We start from the raw sequence: 24,359 nt of genomic DNA, 5'->3' as shown, positions 1-24,359 counted from the left end.
TGGCTCAAGTACTTAGGCCCCTGTCAAATTGTGGGAGGTTAGGATGGAATTCCTGGCTCCTGACTTCTACCTGGCCCAGACCCTGCTGTTCCAATCATTTAGGGAAGTGAACCAATAGACAATCTCTCTGTGTCTCTCTCTCTATTTCTCCTTCTGTTTTTTAAGTAAATAAATAAACCTATAAAAATTAAAATAACTCGGGCCAGTGCTGTGGTACAGTGGATTAAAGCCCCAGCCTGCTGTGCTGGCATCCCAAATGAGCGCTGGTTTGAGTCCCAGCTGCTCCACTTCTGAACCAGCTCCTTGCTAATGCTGAGAGAGAAAGCAGAGGAGGATGGCCCAGGTCCGTGGACCCCTGCACCCATATGGGAGACCCAGAAGAAGCTCCTGGCTTCCAGTCAGCTGAGCTCCAGCTGTTACAGCCATTTGAGGAGTAAACCACAGATGGAAGACCTCTTTTTCTCTCTCTCTGTCTCTCCCTCTCTCTGCAACTCTGTCTTTCAAATAAATAAAAATAAATCTTTTTTAAAATTAAAATAATTACATTTCTGAAATTTGATTAAAATTAAGAAGTTGTTTTTCAGAAATTGCCTCATATAAACTTTTCAGGAAAGTGTCTTATGTCGAAAGTGAAAGAAAAGCTACAATTTTCAGTTGGAGCCCTTATTTTAACACTAATTCTAAGTCTTCTTAACCTTGAACATAACCAAGTGGTGTGAGAGAGAGAGAGAGAAACACTGTTACCAGCAGAATTTTCCTGTATCCTAGATGTGTTGAGATTTGAGGATGGATTTGCTAAATCTTTGAAAGGATAGTTGTGTTGGGACCTGGCTGAGCAGACCTTGAAGGTGAGTCTTTAGACAGCCAAATAACTTCTGCATTTTCCCATAGAGCTAAAAAAAAAAAAAAAAATAGATGTTCTGATTAGCTCCTAACCCAGTTGCTTCTCAGGATGCTCTGACCAATTCTGATTTGAAGCACCATTGGACAGAAAAAAAGCAACCTAACTTCCAGGCAAAAAGGGCAGAGAATACTTCCAATGATGATATAGGGAATACATGACACATGTATCAAAGTCTACCACTTTATACAGGACTATTCTATCTTACAATATTGATCAACTTATTTTGACTGTCGTGCTGAATGAGTCGGACATGTTGACCCATGTACCATTTTGTTCACAAGGTTGTAAAATCAAGAGTATGCAAAGGAATGTCTCCTAGGAAGCAAAGTTTATAGTTTTACTCAGTAGAGTATATTTGGGAATCCAAGAAGATGATTAAATAATAGTAGGCATGAATCCTTGAATATGTACTAATTTTAATATTTTTTTAATCAGCAGGTGGCAACTACACCCTTTTAAGGGGCACAAGAATTATGCACAGCAGTGAGGAGACCAACATTTGGGTGCACATTGATGGACTGGTTCCTTTTACTAACTACACTGTACAAGTGAATGTTTCAAACAGCCAAGGCAGCTTGATAAGCGATCCTATAAAGATTGCAATGCCTCCGGGGGGTAAGTCTATGAAAAATGTCAGCTATTTAATTTTATATAAATGCCCTAGAACTAAGTCTTCATTGAACATCTTGTTTATTGTTGGAATTAATATTTTTAGGACTTAGAGGCTTAATTGCATTTCTGGTTGTTTTGGTAGTTGTTGTGTTTTGTGGCGATGCTTTTATTGACATTCTTTTCTTGTTTTATTAAGACTTCTTTCATCCCCCACCGTGTTTGTATATATATAGGCTGCACACACGTGCGTTTATATTTCTGGCTTTCTGCATGTTAAGAAGATTGGGAGGGCCGGTGCAGTGGCTCACTTGGTTAATCCTCCACCTGTGGCGCCAGCACCCCAGTTTCTAGTCCCCGTTGGGATGCCGGGTACAAGTCCCAGTTGCTCCTCTTCCAGTCCAGCTCTCTGCTGTGGCCCGGGAAGGCAGTGGAGGGTGGCCCAGGTGCTTGGGTCCTGCACCCGCGTGGGAGACCGGTAGGAAGCATCGGCTCCTGGCTTCAGATCGGCGCAGTGCCGGCCATAGCGGCCATTAGGGGAGTGAACCAGTGGAAGGAAGACCTTTCTCTCTGTCTCTCACTGTCTATAACTCTACCTGTCAAATAAAAAAAAAAAAAAAAGGTTGGGAAATAGTTTTTGCTTGAGACTTCACTTAGATTCAAGTTGTATATTTTAAGTTCGAGCTTTAGTTTTCTATTGCAAATGGTTGTCATTCCTGGTTTTTTACAGAAGCAGTTCGATGTATACATAAGCCTTTCTAATCAGCAGAAAAGGTCAATGTGCAGGTAATAGACAGGATAGGAAAAATCTACTGAAACCACTGCAAAAATATCTTTAAATTCTATATCACAATGATTGCCTTTCATCTGTGCCACTTTCATTTTTGAAATGTGATACAGTATGAACATTTTTACTTTAAATATTTGCATTAAAAATTAACCTGACTCATTCAAAATTGCCATTACTTTGATCGTAATCAGTTCCAACCTTGCTTTAACAATTTCTGGGAACTAACTGCTAAAAAGAAAATTCTCTCAACTTGGTATAAATGATCCTTGAGCAGCTCAGATGTGACAAAATAGTAAGAGCCTGATTATCAATTGAGTGTTCAGGATTGGATGTTTCCTGCAAATACCAAAGGAGAAGGTTCTAGGATATCCATTGCTTGCCTTGTCGTCCAGCTTGCAGAAACCAGTGTGCTCTGGCCTCAGGGAGAATGTGGCTACCTTGTAATCAGCAGGCTGTTGAACAGGATGAATCTCCTTCCCATTGCAAAGAGTTAAACAGCATCAAATACCTAATACCTGGAGAAAAGGAAGGGGTAATCTGTGCTGTGCATGGAACACCTCCTGCCCAAGAAAAGATCCATTTCCTGGAATATTATGAAAACCACTCAATTTTGTCTACCTTTTTTGACATTATTAGAATTCATGAATGGATGTTTACTAAACCACTTGAAACTCTAAATGGCAGATCCCACCTGACTTAAGAAGGAAAGAATGCTTAAAAAGGACTTTGGGGGCTGATCTACTCAAGTTAATTACGCATGACATAAACCAATAATAAAAATTTATGAATTGAATTTATATAGATGCTCATTTAAAAACTGAGACCAAAACATAATACAAAACGAACCAAAGAAAAAAGAAAACCTAGGTGTCCAGATCTTTATTTTTCATTCTAACCCACATGCTGAAAGTGATAGATAATTGTGATGACTCTAAATTTTAGTATATATTAACCTTTATTCATATTTATAAATGAAAAAGTAATAAGTGCTATAATGGGGATTTGAAATTTTTTTCTTTATTTATTTGAGAGGCAGAGACAGTGATAAAGAAATTCCTTACACTGGTTCATTCTCCAAATGCTCAATGACCGGGATCAGGCTGGGCTAAAACTGGGAGCCAGGAACTCACTCCAGATTTCTCCTGGGTGTGGCAGGAACCCTATTACTCGAGCCATCACTGACACCTCCCAAGGTGTGCAGTAGCAGGAAGCTGGAATCCAAAGTGGAGCCAGACTCAGATCCAGGAACTCTGATAAGGAACATGTGCATCTCAAGCAACCTCTTAACACAATACTTAGACAACACTTAGACAGCACATTGATGTAGTGGAGATTTTCATTTGCATAAAAATACCTTCTTAACAGGATATAGGGGATGTTTAATAAATTATATATTCACTTTATGACATTTACATTGGTTTAGGGATGGTTTATGATTTATAGTAATTTACGATACATCCATAAAATAACTTAACTGTTCATATATTTAGCAATGTGTGATGTAATCATGTGCTGTTATGTATGTGTATATGATGATTTAGTTAAAAATAGCCAACTCCTATTGTTAACTCAATTCACACTACACGGATATGTCTGTCAGTAGAAGGGTTAATACTGTGCTGGTGGGAAGGAGCCAGAACATTGTTTTATATTGACACCATAGAATAGAGGGGAAGTGTTACTGAGGCTTATCATCATCTCTACTCCGTCAATGCTTATATGTGTCATTACCATAATGCTTTTCAGCCCAGACTCTTGGGGCCTGATTCAATCATTCACTTAATGTACTTCGAAATTCAGAATTTCAGAGATGGACCTTCACCAAAAGAGCTAGTAAATGTCTTTAAAGATAGACACAGGTTTGCTCAAGTTTATTATAGACATTAGGCCCTACTTTCTTTCATCATTAGATTGTTGTTGATTACAATTAGGAAACTGATCGCTTTGAAATTATCTTTTTTATGACCTTGTGGCAGTTTAAAGGTGATACCTCATTGATTAAATAGGTTTTAGTTCATGCTTCCTTTTACTTAATGACCTGAAAACATATTATCCTGATTTACACATAAAAATCATGCCGAAAAGCATGTGGCATTCACTAGAATATGTGTGTTTAAGTAGAATTAAATTAGTACTGAGAGTTATTAAAGAAATCTTCCATGCCTTTATCCAGTGAACTGTGTTTCAAACTGAAATGAATAATAAATGAACCGATATGCAGAAGCGAACCAACCTATGGATGGAGAAGGTTCTGTGTGCTATTTATTTTTCCATTATATTTGGATGGTTATCATTATTGCCATTTCCTTGATTTCAATATTAGATCTCTTCTTTGGTGGTGTTGAATTCTTAGCATCTTTCCATGCCAGATTATGCAAGATTTTTAATGATAACACCCTTAGCTGTGTTTGTGTTTCAGTATGGTTTAAAAACATAATAATAGAAAATTTGGACAAAACACAAATTCTGTTTTTTTTTCTTGGTGAAATATTTGCTATCTATATAGTCTGAAAATCCCCCCTTTATGCCTCTGATCTGACCAAGTTTCATCTTAGAAATCATTCCATCAGAAGCTCATGCCTTGTAATAGGGCCCTTTTGTCTCCCAGAGAACAATCATATTATTCTGAAATTGCCTGTTTAATCTGACTGTCACAATCACTATTTATAAGATCTTACACAACAGATTATTTCTTATTCATGTTTTTATCTTCACTTTTTAGGCCAAAATGAAACACGGTAGGTGCATGATGAATAATTGGTGAATGAGTGAATCAATAAATCTGTCAAGATAGCTTAATTACTGGTTTTACATTGCAAGCTTATCATTGCCAAGGCCTGCCCTGTCCTCATCTCTACCTGAGCAAACATATTTAGTACCAGCTGTGAAAATGAGACCTTCTGTGTACATCGTGATTCAATATAGGGATACCGTGGCTGTGCAGATATAATTGGCAGTCCATACCGTAAAGTGGGCAAGAGTATTGGAGTTTGGAAATACTCTCAAGTTTTGCCAATTCATTATTCTTTCTCTCCCTCATAGCTGTTACTTTTTGCAGATAAGCATAGGATGAAAATTCCTTAGTTTATATAGGAATATAGAAAGAAGAGAGAAGGGGACAGGTATGAAGGATTTTTCCATGATACATCATCACTTAGTTGATGGCTATGAAGTTTCATATTTTTATTAGCTAACTCTTTTTCTGATGAGAATAAAATATGATTACAAAATATGAACTCAAGTTGTTGGAAGATAACAATTAAAGCAAGGGAGTTGATGTAACCAATAGCTCAGTGTATGGACAGACAGTGATAAAAATTTTAAGGATTCATTTTAAATATGATTTGCACAGCTGGAAGAGTTTCTTATTTTTTCCAATTATATAGCACATCCTCACCTACCTCTATGCACTCAGGCTTTTTTTTTATTTCTACAATTACTATGTTTGTGGGTTATTTGTAATAGCATAATGCTCATATTTAGCATGAAGGTACTCATAGAAGTGACGAATATATTTAATCTGAGCTCTTGAATAGCATTATGGTACAGGTTCAAGAGTTCTAGGAAAAGAATTAAAAAAATAAAAATGGAATCCAAATGTTAATCCATAAATATGAAACTTTCCTGTGGCCTTTATCCCTTCAAGGTCTGGAGTTACTAATGGGGTTAGGATTTCAACGCTTAATGGGGCCCAGTGCATTAGTGTTTTGTATGCATGGAATTCAGCATTCAGTTTAATAAGTGGTTGACATTGGTGATGTCCCTTAATTTGCTTAAATCTAATTGGCTCTTTTATCAGTCAAACCTGTATGGATTGGCAATTGATCAGAAAGGGTCAGCCATGACTGTGCATGTAGTTAAATGATGGAACCACTAGTTAAAGTAACAGTTGCATGATAATAAGCAAAGGAAGAACAAATGAGCTTAGAGGAGGAAGGCAAAGAAGCTTAGAAGTTTTGCAGGATCTTCAAGTTCAGAACAAAGGCATTATAAAGTATATAAATTTTAAATACACTGCATTTTGCCTCCAGACTTAAACCTTTTTTTCCAGTTGAACTGAAATCTTGTCTGAAACTGTCTTTGTTACATCAAAGAACTACTCAGAAAGCTAAGAGAGACAGAAGAAGCATAAAAGGGCATAGTTTAAAATGATTAGTGACAAATTCCATACTGACGAACTGGAGACAGATTTTTTGTGAAAGTTTTATATTTTTCCCAAAAGGAATAATTTTATTCTGTTTATCTTTTGCTGGACTGCTCTGCCGAAGCGGTAAAAGGAACTCAGAGCCACTCTAGTTTGTAGACTTAATCCAGTTATTCTCTAACAGCAAGTAACTTGTTATTTATCTCTTTAAATTGATGAGAATTGGTATGATTTACAAACTTCACAAAAAAGTACTCAGCTTGAGGAACCTGTGTGTTTTCCTAAATGTGTTATCATAAAATCAGAAACTGACAGAGGCAAAATAGTGGTGAATGGTTCCTTTTAGATGTGCTAATGTACCCGGGAAAGCAGCAGAGGATGGCCCAAATGCTCAGTGCCCTTGCTACCCAGGTGGGAGACCCAGAAGAAGCTCCTGGCTTCAGCCTGGCCCAGCCCCAGCCATTGTGGCCATTTGGGTGGTGAACAAGTGGATGGAAAATCAGTCTCTCTCTCTCTTTCTCTCTGTCTCTGTCTCTCTTGTCTCTTTCTGTAACTCTGCCTTTCAAATAAATAAATAAATTTCTTAAAAACATTTCTTTAAAAAATTAGTTGAAAGAGACACGATTGAGAGCTCCCATCTGCTAGTTCGCTTCCCAGTTACCTCCTGGGCTCTGAGCTGGATGCAGGATTCTGGAATGCAGGCCAGGCCTCTACGATATGTGGCAAGAATCCAATTTCTTGAACCACAACTGCAGCCTTCCAGAGTCTTCATAATCAGGAAACTGGAGTCAAGAACCAGAATCAGAAATCAAACCTGGGCACTCTGATAGGGGAACCAGGCAGCTTAATTGTGAGGCTAAATGCCCACTCCTAAGACAGATTTCATTCCACCTGTTTCACTCGCTGGCTGCGGGACTCTGAGGAAATCCACAACTATAACGGAACCACAGTTTGTTCGTTCATGACACTTGCTGAGTGGTAATTCCAACTTGATTGACACCTGTTTGGAGGACTCAATACAATACATGTGAGGTGCTTAACTCAGTCCTGTCTTGGGGATCATTTAGTGCTCAGCCACTTGCTGTTCCATTTTCCAATTGAGACTTTTTTTTCTTTTGGCCCTTGTAAGCTGGAAAATGCTGTGTACAGAAAGCGAGTGGAAAACGAGTGTTTTTCACGTTTTCATCTGATGGCATCCCCGTGCTTGCACCCTTAGAATGCAAACATCAATCTGGCCCGACCAGGAACCCCACCAAGGGGTAGCACAATGTGTGTTGGACGATAAATTAATCAGGAAGGATGGGAAGTAGATTTCCTCTTAAAATAGCTTTCCTATCCCTTTCCCACCTCATGACATCTGGATCCTAACTAGTAAATGGTTTCTATGTCAAATTCCCATTGACTGACTAGAGATTTCAATGGGCAGAAAAGCAACACTTTTTTTTTCTTTTTTAAAGTTGTATTTATTTATTTGAAAGGCAGAGTTACAAAGAGAGGGAGAGAATGGGAAAGAGATCTTCCATCCACTAGTTCACTCCCCAAATGGCCTCAATGACCAGAGCTGTGTCAGGCTGAAGCCGGGAGCCCAAAACTCCATCCGTGGCTCCCCTGTGGGTGCCACAGGCCCAAGCATTTGGGCTGTCTTCTGTTAATTTCCTAGGCACATTAGCAAGGAGTAGAACAGCCAGGACAGGAACCAGTGTTCCTATGGGATGCCAGTGCCATAAGCATCGGCTTAACCTGCTGTGCCACAATGCCACAGTTTTTTCTTAATAGAATTCCCTTCTGTATTCATATTGAGTGACTTTTTGAATACAATTTTATGATTATTTTTATTTGTTGTCTATATATTTTATTCATAAATACTTTCATAATGTTGTTAAAGTAGCAAAAAGAGGGAATTTGAAATTTATAAAAATATTTTTCTGATTGTCTTCAAATACATTATTTTTTAAAAGTTAAATTTTGGAATTTAAACTTTGTTTCACATTCACTCAATAGAAAAGTTAACAGTTCAGACAATGTGATTTTTTTGGCTATTGTTTATTTTTTAAAGGGACAAAAATGACAACTAATTTCTAAAATTATTTTTATTTAATTATTTGAATTGTATATATTATGGAGTAGCATGTGATCATTTGATACATGTGTGTGACATGAAATGATAATAAGATTAGTTAACATGTCTATCTCCTTAAACATTTGAAATTTTTTTGACTAACAATAATTTCACATATTTTTAGAGTACAATATGAGATTTCAATAAATGTATACAATATGACTGATAGAATCAGGTTAATTAATACTTGCATCTTCCTGTCATTATAAGCTTGAGGTTCTTTTTATTTATTTGTAAACAATAGAAGGTGCTGATGTGGACTTCTGCTTGCCATGTGCAAACACAGTGCCCATCAGCCAGGGTTCTCTGGTTTCATCCTCTCCATGTCCCCTCTGATTTACTTAAGTAGAAACTTCAGCATGCCAGTGGCCAGAGGATTTCTTCAACAAAGGAATAGAAGTAAAAAAAAAAAAAAAAAAAACACTGTGTGTTGGAAAATGAAATAGTACACTAAGATGGTATATTATTGTATTCATAGAGGAAAAGCACAGAGGAGATTAATTGCTTTTTATAATGTAAAAGCCACAATGAAGATACAGGACGGTGAGGAACGGGCTCCTTTAAAACAACAGCACTGCACCCCACACACAGATGGTCTGTCTTTACCTTCAGTATATTAACAGCTACACTATTTATAGTACCTCCAGTTCATATGAATCTTTAGCATAGTTGTGCATAATGTTTTACTTCAGTATATATCTTCCAAATGTGCTGCTATTTTTCCTCTGGAAAAATCAACCCCATGGAAGGTAATAAAGCAGGTGGATTCACCAAATAAAAGCTTTTTAACTTCTTAATAAAATAAATACTGTACTTTTGAAAACACATAGCAGGCCATTTAGTTTAGCCCACACCTTCTTCCAAGCATGTTACGAGACTGGAACCGAAGTGTTTATGACTGTCGTAAACATGTGCCCCAAAGTTTTTGTGAAAATTTTCGCCTTCATTTTTTGGAGTTGATTGCTTACCCTGCTGTGTGCATTTATGTACGTGTGTCTGTCTGTAAAATTACATATCACAAAGACGGAGATAAGTTGCTGTTGTGTGATTTGGGGAATTTTCTTCCCTGTTCACATTCACCATCTTGACAATGAACTTCCTGCTTATAAAAACACTGTAGAAAGGGAATAACTTCTGAGCCATGGAGAAGAAGGAAGGGAACTTTGAAGCACACTTACCATGGAGTCCAGAAGCCTCCAGCAAAGGGCTGCCGGCTTTCCACATTTGCATACTCTCATGTGGTTTATACAGAAACATACACACACCCCACATACAATCCAGTGCTCTCTTTAGAGCATCCTGGGGCAAGGCAGAGACCAAAAACATAATAATAATAATAACTAGAATCACATTTTTCCTGCTTTACCAGAGGACAGGAGTGAGAAGTATTGCTCCTTTCAGTTCCAATTGATATTAAAAAATTGTATTTTTAAAAGAGTAAGTACAAGTCTCCTTTCCATTTTTTTATCTTAGAAGAAAGGTTTATAACTTTAAGGTTTAAAAGAAGTCATGTCTGTCTTAACTGGCTTTGCAGTTTGAAAGCAACTTGAATATACTCGAATTTTTATGCCGCCCTAAAGAAATTTGTGCATTATTTCTTAAAATAATATCTTATTCTTTTCTTTTTCCTTCTTTTATCTTAGACAGACTTTATGCCTGACTTGCATAAAATTTTGTAAGCATTTACCTGCCTACATAAATACTCTTACAAAAGTGAGACAATTCTTGAGATAGCTTAAATTCTTAGAGACTGTATTGTCAATCTCTTTTCATCAAGAAAATCTCAGTTGTATATCTATAAAATGTTAAAAGGGTATAGACCAACTGAAGTCTAAAGGGTCTAGCCCTATAAACACTTGATGAAGAATAGATTATTACAAGAGTGGGCTTATTCGCTATAACCAACTATGATGGTCACGGTTAGTAATTAACTTAGGACAAAGTAAACTATAAATGGGAGGAAATCTAGCAGATGCTTTTTGAGATCATCCTTCCTCCTCGTATTCTCATGGTTATTTTGGAACCTATGCTGCCTCCTTTTATTTAAGTATTTCATGTAGGGATCCCCTCTTATCCACTTGAGTATAATTTCCAAGCAAGGATAGTACCATGGTTTGAACATGATCTGGCTTTCAGACTTATGCAAGATGTTAAGCCCCAAAGTCATACCTTAATTGTACTAACAGGGAAGAAACTTAATCCCTTTGATATTTAGGGGTTGGCCTAGTGAGGGATCTTGGGTCTTTGGGAATGTGCCCTAAGAATGTAGTTCTTACAAGGAGGGAGGGCAGGTTGTAAGAACCAAGCTGGGCTCTGCTCCTTGGCCTGCCATGTGATTCTTCTTCTGTATAAGCTACCACTGTTCTTGTCAGGCCAGAACCTGAACTTCCAAAGCTGAAAACCTGAACTTCCAAAGAGAAAAGGTATTCTGTTACAGTGTTGAAAAGCAAACTAATACAGATAGAATGAATGGATGAATGGCTATAGAAGAGTTATAACTGATTCTCTCTCCCTCTCCCTCTCCCTTTCCCTCTCTCTCCCTGCTTCTCCTCTAACTCCTCCTCTTCTGTTTTCTCTCTCCTTCTTTCTTTCTGTATCTCTCTCACCATTTATTTTGGCTCAGGTATACAGCAGAAATTTAATAATAGTTACCAAAGTTGCCCCCCGCCCTTGTCTGTGGTTTCATTGTTCATAATTTCAGGTACTCATGGTTGACCAAGGTCCAAAACAAAACAAAAAAGGAAATTCCATAAGTCAATAATTATAATTTGTATGTTTAAAGTACCATTCTATGTAGTGTGGTGAAATTTTGCACCATCCTATTTTGTCCCACCCAGGACATGAATCATCCCATGTACCAATGCTGTATATGCTACTTACCCATTAGATACTTAATAGCTGTCTCAATTATCAGATCAGTTATTGCAATATAGCAGTGCTGTGTTCCAGTGACTCTGGTTTTACTTAATAATGGCTAAGAGCTCACAAGTGGTGATGCTGACATTTCTAATATACCATAGATCTACTCACCAGAGAGCAGATCCTAGAGAAGAAGGTAGACTGTATTTTAGTGACATCATTTGACCCCTTGAATTCAATGCTGCCTAAAATAAGCACTTTCCCTTGTCTTTTCTAATACAGGAGCAATTATCCTCATTCCTAATTTCAGCCTCTATAAACTAGGCTTTTAGCTGCTTGAAAATAAAGGCATTTAAACCACAAGATGCTGGAAAGAAAGGAAAAGAGTAGAGACATTTAGAGCAGCTTCATAACTTGTTGAAAATCATCCCAAAATTCGGCAGCTCAATATAGGTGCTGACTTTTGTCTCAGCTTTCAGATGAGGGATCCTCAAGAAGCAAACCAGATGGGGAATGAGATTATTAGTTTATACCTACAAAATTGATGAATCCATTGTGAAGGTGCTTCTCATTCAGCAGTCATCTAGACAGCAAGAATCTTCTCTATTTGCAGATCTCAGAACACTGGGTTTTAGCCACAACTCTTGCACTAATTATCTGTTTCATCTCCCTTCAGTCACTTTATGTGGCTACAATGTAGGATTCTTATCTTAAAAATGGCAGACATGAACCAGATGAGTGGTTCTCACGGTGTCATCCCTGATTGCAAGCCTTAGCATGTTCTGGGAATTTGCTAGAAAGGGAAATTCCTGAACCCCGCCTTCAACCTACTAAATCTGAAATTTTTGAAGGTGAGATTAGGCGATCTTTGCTTTCATAGATCTCCCGCCCTCCTCCTTGCATACTCAAGTTGGGAAAACACTGAACTAGATCATCTTTAAAATACCTCAGAGCAAAATTATTCTATGACTTTGTCTATGACTCCATTCATATTTAAACTTGAGATGCAGAAGTCCTGAGGGCAAAATAGGTGGTGTAGTTCCACTTGCTCAATTTGTCTTTGAATATACAAGTTCCATGCTCAGGGCCACGGGCCTTTCCAGTGTAAGGAAGATGACATGCTGCTCACGGTCTTCCAGAATGGCACAGAGTCCTGCCTGCGCCGCCAGAAGCTCAACATTCCTGACGTTTCACAAACTGAGGAGCACTAATTGGCTCCACTGTGAAGATGCTGCCAGCTCAATTTCCTCTGCTCTTTGATTCTTTCCCAGAAATCTGCTCTGAGGGGTTCCATGTAACTACAACCTTAGTCTCTTGTCTTTAGAGAATTTTTAAATTAATTTATTTGAAAGGCAGAATTACAGAGGGGGAAGAGAGAGAGAGAGAGAGAGAGAGAGAGAGAGAGAGAGAGAAGAAAGGATCTGCTGTTTCACACTCCAAATGACCACAACATCCAGGTCCAAGAGCCAGGAACCTCTTCCATGTCTTCCAGATGGATGCAGGAGCCCAACCTCTTTGGCCACCTTCTGCTGCTTTCCCAAACCATTAGCAGGGAGCTGGATTGGAAGTGGAACATCCAGACATGAACCAGGGCCTATATGCAATGCTGGCATCACAGGTGGTGGCTTAACCCACTATACCACAACAGTGGCCCCACTCTCTAGGGAATTTTTATTAGCACCTTGTGACTGTTTATGCCTCATCTGTAGTTTTTTAAAATGTATTTCCTCAAGTTACATCTTTATTCTGGATTCCCAGATTTGCTGCCTATTAGATCTTAGAAGATTTTCTCTTCTAGGTTTTCATAAATACAACTCCACAGAATATGCTGATGTATCTGCCAGCCTTAGCATGTTCTGGGAACTTGCTAGAAAAGTGTCCCGTCCCGCGGGACAGCAACTGGGGCCGAGCACCTAGAAGGAGAAATGAAAGGGACAGGAGACACAAGGATGGCAGCAAGACAGGTGCCGATCAAGCTGCGACTTTATTTTTCAACCACACACTTATATATCATCGAGGCAGGGTATCGGGAGGGGGAAGGAGGAGGGGCTTATCTTGTAGCTGCAATGCTAATGCAAGTAGGGGAGAGGTTACAAGGCCTTAAGGCACAAGGTCACACAAGATTGCGTTATCAGTACTATCAGGTCTGGCCTGTCCAGCCCTGTCTCTCAACTAAGAGGTCACATGCTGCGTGGTCCCCGACATATCCCCCTTTCTTATCAATTAAACAGAAATGGCTACCGGTTAGGCCAAGCATGATGAGCGAGCAGTGCCTGTCTTAGGAATCGACCCGGGGCTCCATCACCTCTTACCCGTCATTGGATATCCTTGCCAGTCCCCAAGGACTCCTGTCTTAGGTGGGTGAGGTTCCGGGAAGGTGCCCGTCATTGGCTTACTGCTCATTTTATTGATAGGCCTGGGGCCCTTCCTGGGCTCCCGACTGGGGCAGCAGCAGACCGAAGGGGAGAGTCAGTTGTTGGAGGGACTGTGACCTCACTGGCCAGACTTCACCGGCCAGAGAGAGAGATAACGTTTTCCATGGGATCTTCCATGGCCAGACTTTGGTAATGTATTTGAATTGGTCTGGCTGCTAAATTATCTACTTGTTGTCTGATAAAGGTCATCAGCCTATTGAGGAGACAAGGACCTATAGATAGCACAACAAGCAACCCAACAATGGGGCCTAAAAGCGGTAGCAAATAGGGAAGCAGTCCATTCCATCCAGTCCAAAAGGGATTTTCAGCCATGGCACATCGACGACGCTCCAGATCTTCTTGAAGTGTCTTGATTTTATCACGAACAATGCCGGACTTGTTAGCATAAAAACAGCATTTTTCCTGTAAAGCCAAGCAAATACCTCCCCGTTCAGCAGTAAGCAAGTCTAAGCCTCTACAATTTTGTAGAACCACTTCCGCTAGGGAATCAATTTGATCTTGAAGGTCCTGAATGGTGGTGGATAGGGTCTGCACGTCATTAATAAGTTGTTGGGACAATTCTCTATATTTGTGGACCGCGATTCCTAGTCCTGTGGATCTATTATGCCCCCTGAGCAGGTACAAGGGTGATGCTGTTGAAGGTATTTTTGAATGCCCTGAGGGTTGTCAAGCCCTGTAAAGACTGGTGGAGCCCAATGGATGGTGTAGATTGCCATCATCAGGAGAGCAAGGCTGAGGGCCATTGTATTAGGGCCCTTTGGAGGGGTTAATCAGTGAGCCCTCAGGAAATGTAGCAGGGGAGGAGAGAATAGAGAGAAGATAAGATACACAAATAGCAACAATGGCAACAATTCCAACAATAATAAGGAGTCCTGTAATGAGTCCCAGTAGCGTCCAGCCAGGTCGTTTCATTCTTGTGGGTATAAAGAAAAGGCGTTCTCAGGGCCAAGTACAGGCTCTGGAACAACATCATTATTTGTAGGAATTGGTGGATTAACTTGTTTAATTAATCTTTCAGGTAGCCATCTTGGTGCCGATTGTTTTTGGTCCAGGATGCAGGCTGAGCCACGTCCCCAAATGAGTACTGGATCTGGGCCGTGCCAGCTACTGGTGAGGGGGTCTCGCCACATTACCATAGGCGGAGCCGTATCAGGGGAAGGGTGCCAATGACGGTCCGCAGCTGAATGATTATTATTATCCAAGGTCAGGAAGTTTAGCACAAAGAGCGCATGATTCAATCGGTCGCGGGGAGAGGCAAAAGACAAGGAAGTGGCTTCAAGCCGAGTGAGCCAAGTTTTTAGTGTTTGATGGGCTCTTTCAACGATTCCCTGTCCCTGTGGATTGTAGGGAATTCCTGTAATGTGGTTAATATGGAGCGCCTCACAAAATTGTTTAAACTTAGTGCTGACATAAGCAGGACCATTGTCTGTCTTAATCTTAACAGGTTTTCCCAGTACAGAAAGAGCTGTGATAAGGTGCGAGATAACATCCTTAGCAGCTTCTCCTGTGTGGGGGGAGGCAAAGACAAAGCCACTATAGGTGTCTATAGAGACATGGAGATACTTTAGTTTGCCAAATTTTGGGAAGTGTGTGACATCCATTTGCCACAGTTGATTAGGGAGAAGACCACGCGGATTGACTCCCAAATGCGGTACAGGTTGGCTTGTAACACATGAGGGGCATCTTTTGACTATTTCATGAGCCTGTTCTCGTGAAATTTTACAAAACAAACGGAGAGATTGAGCATTTAAGTGATGCAACCTATGCAAGTTTTGAGCTTCCTGTACTGATCCCACAATTATGGGGAAGGTAAGCCTTGTAGCAGCATCTGTCTGGGCATTACCTTCTGAGTTCTGAGCTTTCTGCACTGATCCCACAGTTGTGGGGAAGGTAAGCCTTGTAGCAGCATCTCTCTGGGCATTACCTTCTGAGTTCTGAGCTTCCTGCACTGATCCCACAGTTGTGGGGAAGGTAAGCCTTGTAGCAGCATCTGCCTGGGCATTACCTTCTGAGAGTGACCCTGGTACTCAAAAAATGCCTTTAGATCCTTATTTTTAACCCGAACTCCTCGTGTCTTGAGGGCCTCCCTGAGACCTGAAATGAACATTTCCCGTGACGATAATGCCTGTCCCATGGCTGTCACTTACCTTGCGCCGTCTTCACTCCGCAGCGTCGACCGATGCTGATGATCTCGGGTGGGCAGTTCCAAGCCGGTCGCACAATCACTTGGATCCAAGTTTTCCTCCTGGAAGGCGGCGTTCCTCCAATCTTACAGGCACTCGAACCCCAAGGGCCGCACTCGAGCCCCACGTTGGGCGCCAGTTGTCCCGTCCCGCGGGACAGCAACTGGGGCCGAGCACCTAGAAGGAGAAATGAAAGGGACAGGAGACACAAGGATGGCAGCAAGACAGGTGCCGATCAAGCTGCGACTTTATTTTTCAACCACACACTTATATATCATCGAGGCAGGGTATCGGGAGGGGGAAGGAGGAGGGGCTTATCTTGTAGCTGCAATGCTAATGCAAGTAGGGGAGAGGTTACAAGGCCTTAAGGCACAAGGTCACACAAGATTGCGTTATCAGTACTATCAGGTCTGGCCTGTCCAGCCCTGTCTCTCAACTAAGAGGTCACATGCTGCGTGGTCCCCGACAGAAAAGGAGATTTCTGAGCCCCACCCTCAACCTACTAAATCTGAAATTTTTGAAGGTGAGATTAGGCAATCTTTGATTTCATGGATCTCCCACCCTCCTCCTGTCATTTGCATACATGCATGCTCAAGTTGGAAAAGTACAATTAAGATCATGTAATCTTTGATTTGTTAAAAAGAGCTTTTCCATGTAGTGATCACACATACCAAGCTAGCACTTACTGTTGCAGTCTTTCATATACTAACTCATTTGCTTCTCAGGAACTCCAAGAGGAAAGTGCTATAATTATCCCTACTTACAAATGAGGAAGTTGAGGAAGAGTTTGGCTTGCAACTAGTACATCAAGGTCTAGCAAGGAGAAAAAGCAGAGAGTACTTTCAGACTTGGAGACTGACTACACAAGCCTAATTCCAGCCCTTGCATGCTTTTGCTTATTTGAAACACATTCCATGAACCATTCGTTTCCTCTTTTGGCACAGACCTGGTGGGCCTGAATGAGGGTCTGAAGAGATGGTTTGTCCCTAGAGCAGTGTCAAATATTTCAAAGGTATTGTTCAGTTGAGTTATTAGGTGTTCAAAAATTGTTGCATGGAGCAAATATTTGGCCTAGTGGTAAAGATGGAGTTAAGATGTCCACATCCCATATTGGAGTGCCTGGGTTAAATATTTTTGGGCTCCTAACTCCATCTTCATGCTAATGCAGATCCTCTGGGGGTAGTGGTAAAGGCTCAAGTGATTGGGATCCTGCTACCCATGTGGGAGACCTTTAGTCTGAGGCCCTGGCTCTGGGTACTACTTCCCAACTGGTGCTGGCATTTGGGGAGTGAACCAGTAATGGGAGGGAGCTCTTTTGCTGTCTCTGCCTTTCATATAAATAAATAAAAATTACAAAAAGAAAAGAAACTGTTACAAATGGACCAGCAAATTAACCCCAGTTAGTTACATGATCTGAGAGAAAAATATTGAGGCCAAGCAGATAATCTTACAAGCTTACAAAGTTGCATTAGGCAGAAACAACATTACATAGTGTACGTTCAGTGTATAAATGTATATCCATCTTTTCCCAGGATGGTTTTATGTGCTTATTTTCCCACCAATTTCTTCCATATTTTCACATGAAGTATGATAATAAACTTAATTAAAGGAAAGGAATGTTGAAATAGACCTCATTTGTAACTATTTAAGAGAAAAGAATGATAGCTTTTCTGAAAAAAAAAATGTACTTTTAGCTCTGAAGTGACATGTGCATTATAATACATATTTCTTTCTTTGGCTTGCAATAGAGAATTTAGATTTTCAGATTTGATTAGCTGTTGCAGAAGCTTTTGTGTAATTGTGGGACAGAAAATTTCAGTAGAACTTGTTAAAATACATTTACCCCCAAAATATTGGTGAATAACGATGGTGTCATTATTGTTAGCTACTAACAATAATGTGTCTATATTAAAATTCAGTTCCTTGTTAATGCTCTTTATATCACAACAGAAATGAATAGATGTGATCCTCTGAGTCTACATAATTTACACTACTGCAAAAGAGATTTAATGTATCTAATCTTATTAGTTTTGGATAAAGAACCTCATTAAAAGAAAAAAGCAAGAAAATCCATATTTGTAGAACCTGATGAATGAGTGGAACGAACCCTTTTATTCCTATATAAAACCAGTTTTCTATGAACAGATTAAGAACCCACAATCAGGTGAGAGCACTCATTCACTAGTGGAATGTTCTAGGACCCAGCAGTATGAACAGTGTGAATATGTAAAGAACTCATTCTCTGGAAAGATCTTAGGAGTAAATACCTGTGTCCTTAGGGCCATCAAAAAAGAAGAACATGCCCCTCTCCAAAATCTGAAGCTGAGTTCATGACCACAGAAGATTTGAATCTTGTTCACATGGTTGACTTTACAAACACATTGATTACCTAGCTGTCACATTCTCACAATTCAGCTTATCCACCACCTACTGCCCCCTGCATCTTCTTTACTGAGTATGTGAGCTTGGGGATAGCCTGTTTGTTCGTTGAAAAAAGAGATTTATAATCACAGAACCTTCCGATGGGCTTAGACTCAGGGTAAAGGATGTGAGTCCACAGAGATCATCTGGTACATCAACAGGTGCTCAACTATTTGCTCAAAGAATATAAAGCACAATATAGCATGATAGATACATATACACAGTACAAAACATGCAGAACTATTAGATTGGGACTATTGGGTTGAAAATTAAACAAAACCATAAACATTTGTCTTGATAATCCCAACAGCTCTCTTAAAAGCAATTGTAAGAAAACAGCAGACTGGTTGGGCTATATTAAATTATAACTGAGGAATAATTTGAGGATCAAAGACACTCTTTAGGAGGTATCACTTGACTGGTTGGAAAAGCATTAACTGTCTCGCCCTGACTCATGTATTTGTTCTCTGTGTCTTGGAAATATCCTTCCTCACAGTTTCTGAATCTTGATGTTTAATTTAACACCACAGTCTTTGAGAAGCACAACAGGGGGTTGTTCCTGATAGTTCTGGCATTGAAGAAATTGAAATGTACATGGGTTTTTTTCCTCATTTATCAAAGAAGAGCAAGAATCTAAACTGACATTTTATTTCAAATGAATTATGAACTGTGTACTTTGTACCTAAGGGAACAACAACTAAATTAGGTTTTAGATAAAAAGGGAGAATGAGAGAAAGAAAAAAAAATAGGTTTTTAATAAAACATACAGTAATTCTGTTACTGTGTCTGACAGTGACATGGCCAGATACTGTCTTATTGTGAAACTAGTGAATACATACAAACCACTTTAAAATCTGTAAGATTTAAATATATTTGAGGGGTTGTCACAAAAAGGATTAAATTTCCATTTCTTCTGTCACTAGGCTTTATAGTCAAGCAAAATATTATTGATCATCTAAGGTTAACTTTTAGCTTTTTGTCGATGTTTACTTTCTTGGGGGAAAGGTAACATTTGCAAATTCTTACTTGCTGATAAAATATGAGAAGAGATGTTGCTTGGGAGGATAAAACCATAGTCCAGAGGACAGAAGTGATATCCTTGAAAGTGCCACATTCTATCTGTCCTGTTTACCTGTAACACTCACATACATACCTACCACGGCTCATGCCCACGTGAGCAAATTATACTACTGATTCAGAACACGGATTTTAAAATCACACCTTAATTTCCCCTCCTACTAGCCAAATGACCTTGAACAAGTGATATGATCATATTTTGCCTCAGCTTTTACACTTGTGAAACAGGAAGAAATAATAGGAACCATCTCTTAGGGTTGACACTGAGGAGATTAAGAATGATAATGCTTGAAATGCAAACAGCATGCTGCTGTACACACAATAACGGGCATTGCATCACACAGACGTTTCCTTCCCCCGTGTGTGAGAAGGTTAAACAGCAACAGGTCAGCACTCCACTTTTTAGAGTTTAGATTCCTGAATACAGGAAGCATTATAACTAAACTTTTAAGTGAAAGAAAACTCCGTCATGCCTATGCAATAGACCAAATAATCATTTAAAAAATAGCCAACTGTCCACATTCCAGAATGAATTTCATATATATATATATATATATATGTATATGGGTACATATATATATATATGTATATAATTGGATATATATCCAATTACATAGTTTGGGAATTATGGGGTGCTTTCTTCATTCAGGCAAAACTGATAGAATTGCTTATAAGCCGAAATCACTTCATTGATTTAATTTCATTTAAATTGTTAATGACTAGTGTTTTGCTAATAGAGAATCTGGAATTAATGGCCTCTTGCAGAAAGAGATACTGTCTTCGTCCATTCAGACTACTGTAACGAAATGCCATAGGCTGGGCAGCTTGCGGAGAACAGAGATGCTCGTTCTGGAGGCTGAGAAGTCCAGGATTAAGTTATGAGCAGATTCAACATCTGGTTAGGAAATGCTCCCTCATGGACAGCCGTCGTCTCACTCTAACCCATGTGGCAGAAGAGGCAAAGGCATCTCTTGGTCTCTTCCAAGGACACTAAGCCCAGTCATAAGGGCTCTGCCCCCATGACCTAATCACTTCAAAAGATCCCATTATCTGAAGGTCAGCATATGCATTTCGGATGGGAGGTAAAACCCCTTATAGAAACAGAATTTTAAGGCTAAATCCAGCTAATAGTTGAGTAAGTGATTAATCAACTTGAATATTAGATCCAATTCCATTGTTAAGATAACTTTTATGACTAATTCCGTCTGATTCCTCAGTCATAAAATGAATACAATTGTGTTAGCTATTCAAAGATCATATAATATCCAGGTACTTGATTCTTTCCTAGAATAGTAGACTCAATGACATCATAGATAAAGAGTCCAGCTCTAAAATATGAAACTTTATTTTCTTTACCACATAAGTGATTTTTTTTCTTTTGCTATTCTTTTTTTTTTAAGATTTATTTATTTATTTATTTATTTGACAGATAGAGTTACAGACATTAAGAGGAAGAGACAGAAAGGTCTTCCTTCTGTTGGTTCACCCCCCAAATGGCCACTAAGGCCGGAGCTACACCGATCTGAAGCCAGGAGCCAGGTGCTTCTTCCAGGTCTCCCATGCGGGTGCAGGGCCCAAGCGTTTGGGCATCCTCCACTGCCCTCCCGGACCACAGCAGAGAGCTGGACTGGAAGAGGAGCAACCGGAACTAGAACCCGGCGCCCATATGGGATTCCAGCACCGCAGGCAGAGGATTAGCCAAGTGAGCCAAGGCGCCAGCCCCTTGCTATTGTTCTTGCTAGATGAATTCAACAAGGGTTAATTTAATTCACTTTTTCTAAAGAGAGTGGCTTTGACCCCAGCTGGAATTTACTCATTGTTAAAATTATTTATTAACCTTACTAAGCATATCTATTTAATTTTACAAAGGTTAAGTTCTTCAGAGAACTATTGAAAATGAAGCAAAGGAACAATATTTGATGTAAACATAGGATAGAATTAATTGAGTAATATTTTTGTTTGTGTATGTTTTTAATTATTTTTGCCAATTGTAGATATACAAAGGGCTCACCGAATCAGATACTCAAAGAAAAAAAATTTAATCCTTGCTGCCTGGAAATTAATTGGGTGAATACAATGATATTAAAAATAATGGAAATACTAAGAAATCGAGTTAGGGATTCTATGAGGAATTCACATGTCTGGGAATAGCATATCTAAATCCAGGAAGTCTCTGGAAGGAAACAGAATGAATTTGGTTGATAGTTAGAGATATAATAAAAAGGAGAATTCTTCTGGGCATTATGACCACCAACTTCAGGGCCTCCAATTAGTCTGACAAAGTGACAGTTCCACATTCGAGTTGAGCAAACAGTGTATCTAATGAAATTCAAAATCCTGTTTTTCCTGAGTACTCTGAGCTACATCATTCACAGCTTTGGGGAATTTCAAAATTAACAGAGGATGACTTCAGTCTGTCTGATGTTTCCTGGTGAACAAATTCACTGACATTGTCTCCTGGAGTAATTGTAAGCAACTCTTTAATCTCACACCACAAAGGAAGGCTGAGGTAGATGTGTCTTGCCTTGTTCCTAAGGATGCTAATGTGAAGTGGAATCTTTTACTTCTCAGAATGGTCAATAGCAATTAGTATTCAGCTCTGTCTTTTATTCTGGTGCCCTTGACCCACCCCTGCCCTCCCCTTTCTCTATTACTCCTATTATATACTGTAACTGGGGAAATCCTTGCCTCTTTTCCATTCTAATTAAACATTCTTAGAGAACATAGGGGCCATTTTTGCTTTCAGGAAGAATAATTACTAGAGCTAGGTGAGATTTGCCCACTGGGTGTCATAGAAATTTTGACAAATATTTGTACCAATATTGACTGATGAATATTCACACCATTGAAATAATGATGATGTTTTAGGTCTCCTTTAAAAGTGTAGACCCAAATCAGTCAGTGAAAGACCAGAGAAAAGTGCACCAACTTCAGGTTTTATTCAGGAATGTTCTCGAAGATGTTTCATTTTGTCTCTGAAATAAGAAGTAAATAATGGATTTTTTAACAACATTTTCATTTTCTGCATAGTCTTTCTTCTTAGAGCTTTTGTTCTAAATGCTCATTTACTTCATTAGTGACAACTTTGAGAATGCATCATTTCCATAGCTTGGAGCCCTAAAAATTCACAGTTCTTGTTTCATATATTTCTGTTTTACTATGGAGCCCTTTCTAGGAGCTTGAAGCCAAAGGAGGCTTGATAAGAGACAGAAAAACTACTAAACGCACACACAGGGAGAGAGACTAAAAAAGAGAAAATTTCTTTAAACCTCTTCTCTCAAGCAAGCTCATAAATCATACTTTTTTTTTTTGTATCCTTATAAGTATCTTGCTTCCATACAAATCTCTTAGTTGCGCTATTTCTCCATTCTTGAAAGCAGTCACCACACTCCAGGTTGGTGTGTATAGACTCCTGTGGGCTCACAGGAAGAGAAAAACCGTATCTGTACTTATGCAGGGGAAAGGTCTAGTTTGGCCAGGTCACTTTTGCTAGCACTGCATAGCAAAATGCTTTGGACCTGGGGTTCTGTGGGCAGTTGCTGGATTTCAATAGCAGTTCAACTGCTTATCAGCTGTGTGTTTCTGTGCAAGTCATTAGTCTCATCAAACTTCAGTTTCCTTCATGTCCTCTCTCCCACTTTATATGTAAAACTATTGTGAGGATGAAATGTTACAATATATACAAAGCAATCAGCCTTGAATATGTTAACTACTCAGTATTAACTTTGGTGTTTTAGTGTATTATCTTTACAAATGAGCATCAAAGTGTTGGCATTTGTCAAAGAGCAGTTAATAAAAATAGTAAGAATCACTAATTTATTTAATAACTCTTAACATGACAAAGTTAAACTCCTTGCCAGAACTTCAAAACTTATTCAACTTTCATTCACAAAAAAATATTTGCTGAACTCACTCTAGTTACCTGGTTATCTACAACTATCTGAGGTAGTGAGCTAGAAGTTTCTGGAACTGACAAAGTAGATTCCCTACAGAACTGAAGGTTGTAGACACTGCTGTGTTATCTTCTCAGAATGAAATTTTGCCTCTAAACCATAGTACCCTAATTTAACCCCAGACTGAGTGTATTTAATCTCTCTAATCCTGTTCATTTGTAAGCTGAAAATCATAGAAAATATATTTAAGAGAAATTTTGAATATAAATTGTTAATGTTTTAGAAATATTTGATAGTATCTAGATTGAATGTTAATAGCAAAATATAAGTAAAAAGACCTTCAAAATACTAATATAGCAGTTATGCCTAAAATGTGATGGTCATTTGATTTTATGACCCATCTAATTGATGAGGAAAAAATTTGTTACTGAACTGATCAAAATTTAAACGGCTAGGTAACTTAAGCTCTATAATGAATATCATCAGAGCATCCATCTTCTAAACATTGTGAATTAAAATTGTTCACAAAATAATATAGGATTAGACAGTGCTCTCTCATAAATATTACTATCACAAACAATGTATCTAGAGAGGGCTCACTAAAATCACAGCTAGAAAAAAAGTTACAAATTGGCTGGCGCCACAGCTCACTAGGCTAATCCTCCGCCTGCGGCACTGGCACTCCGGGTCCTAGTCCCTAGTCCCGGTTGCCCCTCTTCCAGTCCAGCTCTCTGCTGTGGCCCGGGAAGGCAGTGGAGGATGGCCCAAGTGCTTGGTTCCTGCACCCGCATGAGAGACCAGGAGGAAGCACCTGGCTCCTGGCTTCGGATAGGCGCAGCATGCCGGCCATAGCAGCCATTTGGGGGGTGAACCAACAGAAGGAAGACCTCTCTCTCTCTCTCTCTCTCTCTCTCTCTCTCTCACT

General features: G+C 39.3%; 1 protein-coding gene across 1 annotated transcript in view; it reads left to right on the top strand.

Annotated features, from left to right (window-relative positions):
- Window positions 1-24,359, top strand: part of USH2A (usherin) — an 870,853-nt gene that overhangs the window by 548,966 nt on the left and 297,528 nt on the right. The window contains exon 39 of the mRNA XM_089312189.1: window positions 1,340-1,519. Coding sequence (XP_089168315.1) covers window positions 1,340-1,519 — 180 coding nt within the window. The remainder of the gene's footprint in view (window positions 1-1,339; window positions 1,520-24,359) is intronic.

The sequence above is a fragment of the Oryctolagus cuniculus genome, chromosome 13 (genome assembly GCF_051225735.1).
Source record: "Oryctolagus cuniculus isolate XC-2025 breed Fujian yellow rabbit chromosome 13, ASM5122573v1, whole genome shotgun sequence".
NCBI classification, from domain to species: domain Eukaryota; kingdom Metazoa; phylum Chordata; class Mammalia; order Lagomorpha; family Leporidae; genus Oryctolagus; species Oryctolagus cuniculus.
Note: the sequence above shows the minus strand (reverse complement) of the source record. Positions and strands in the feature narration are given on the sequence as shown.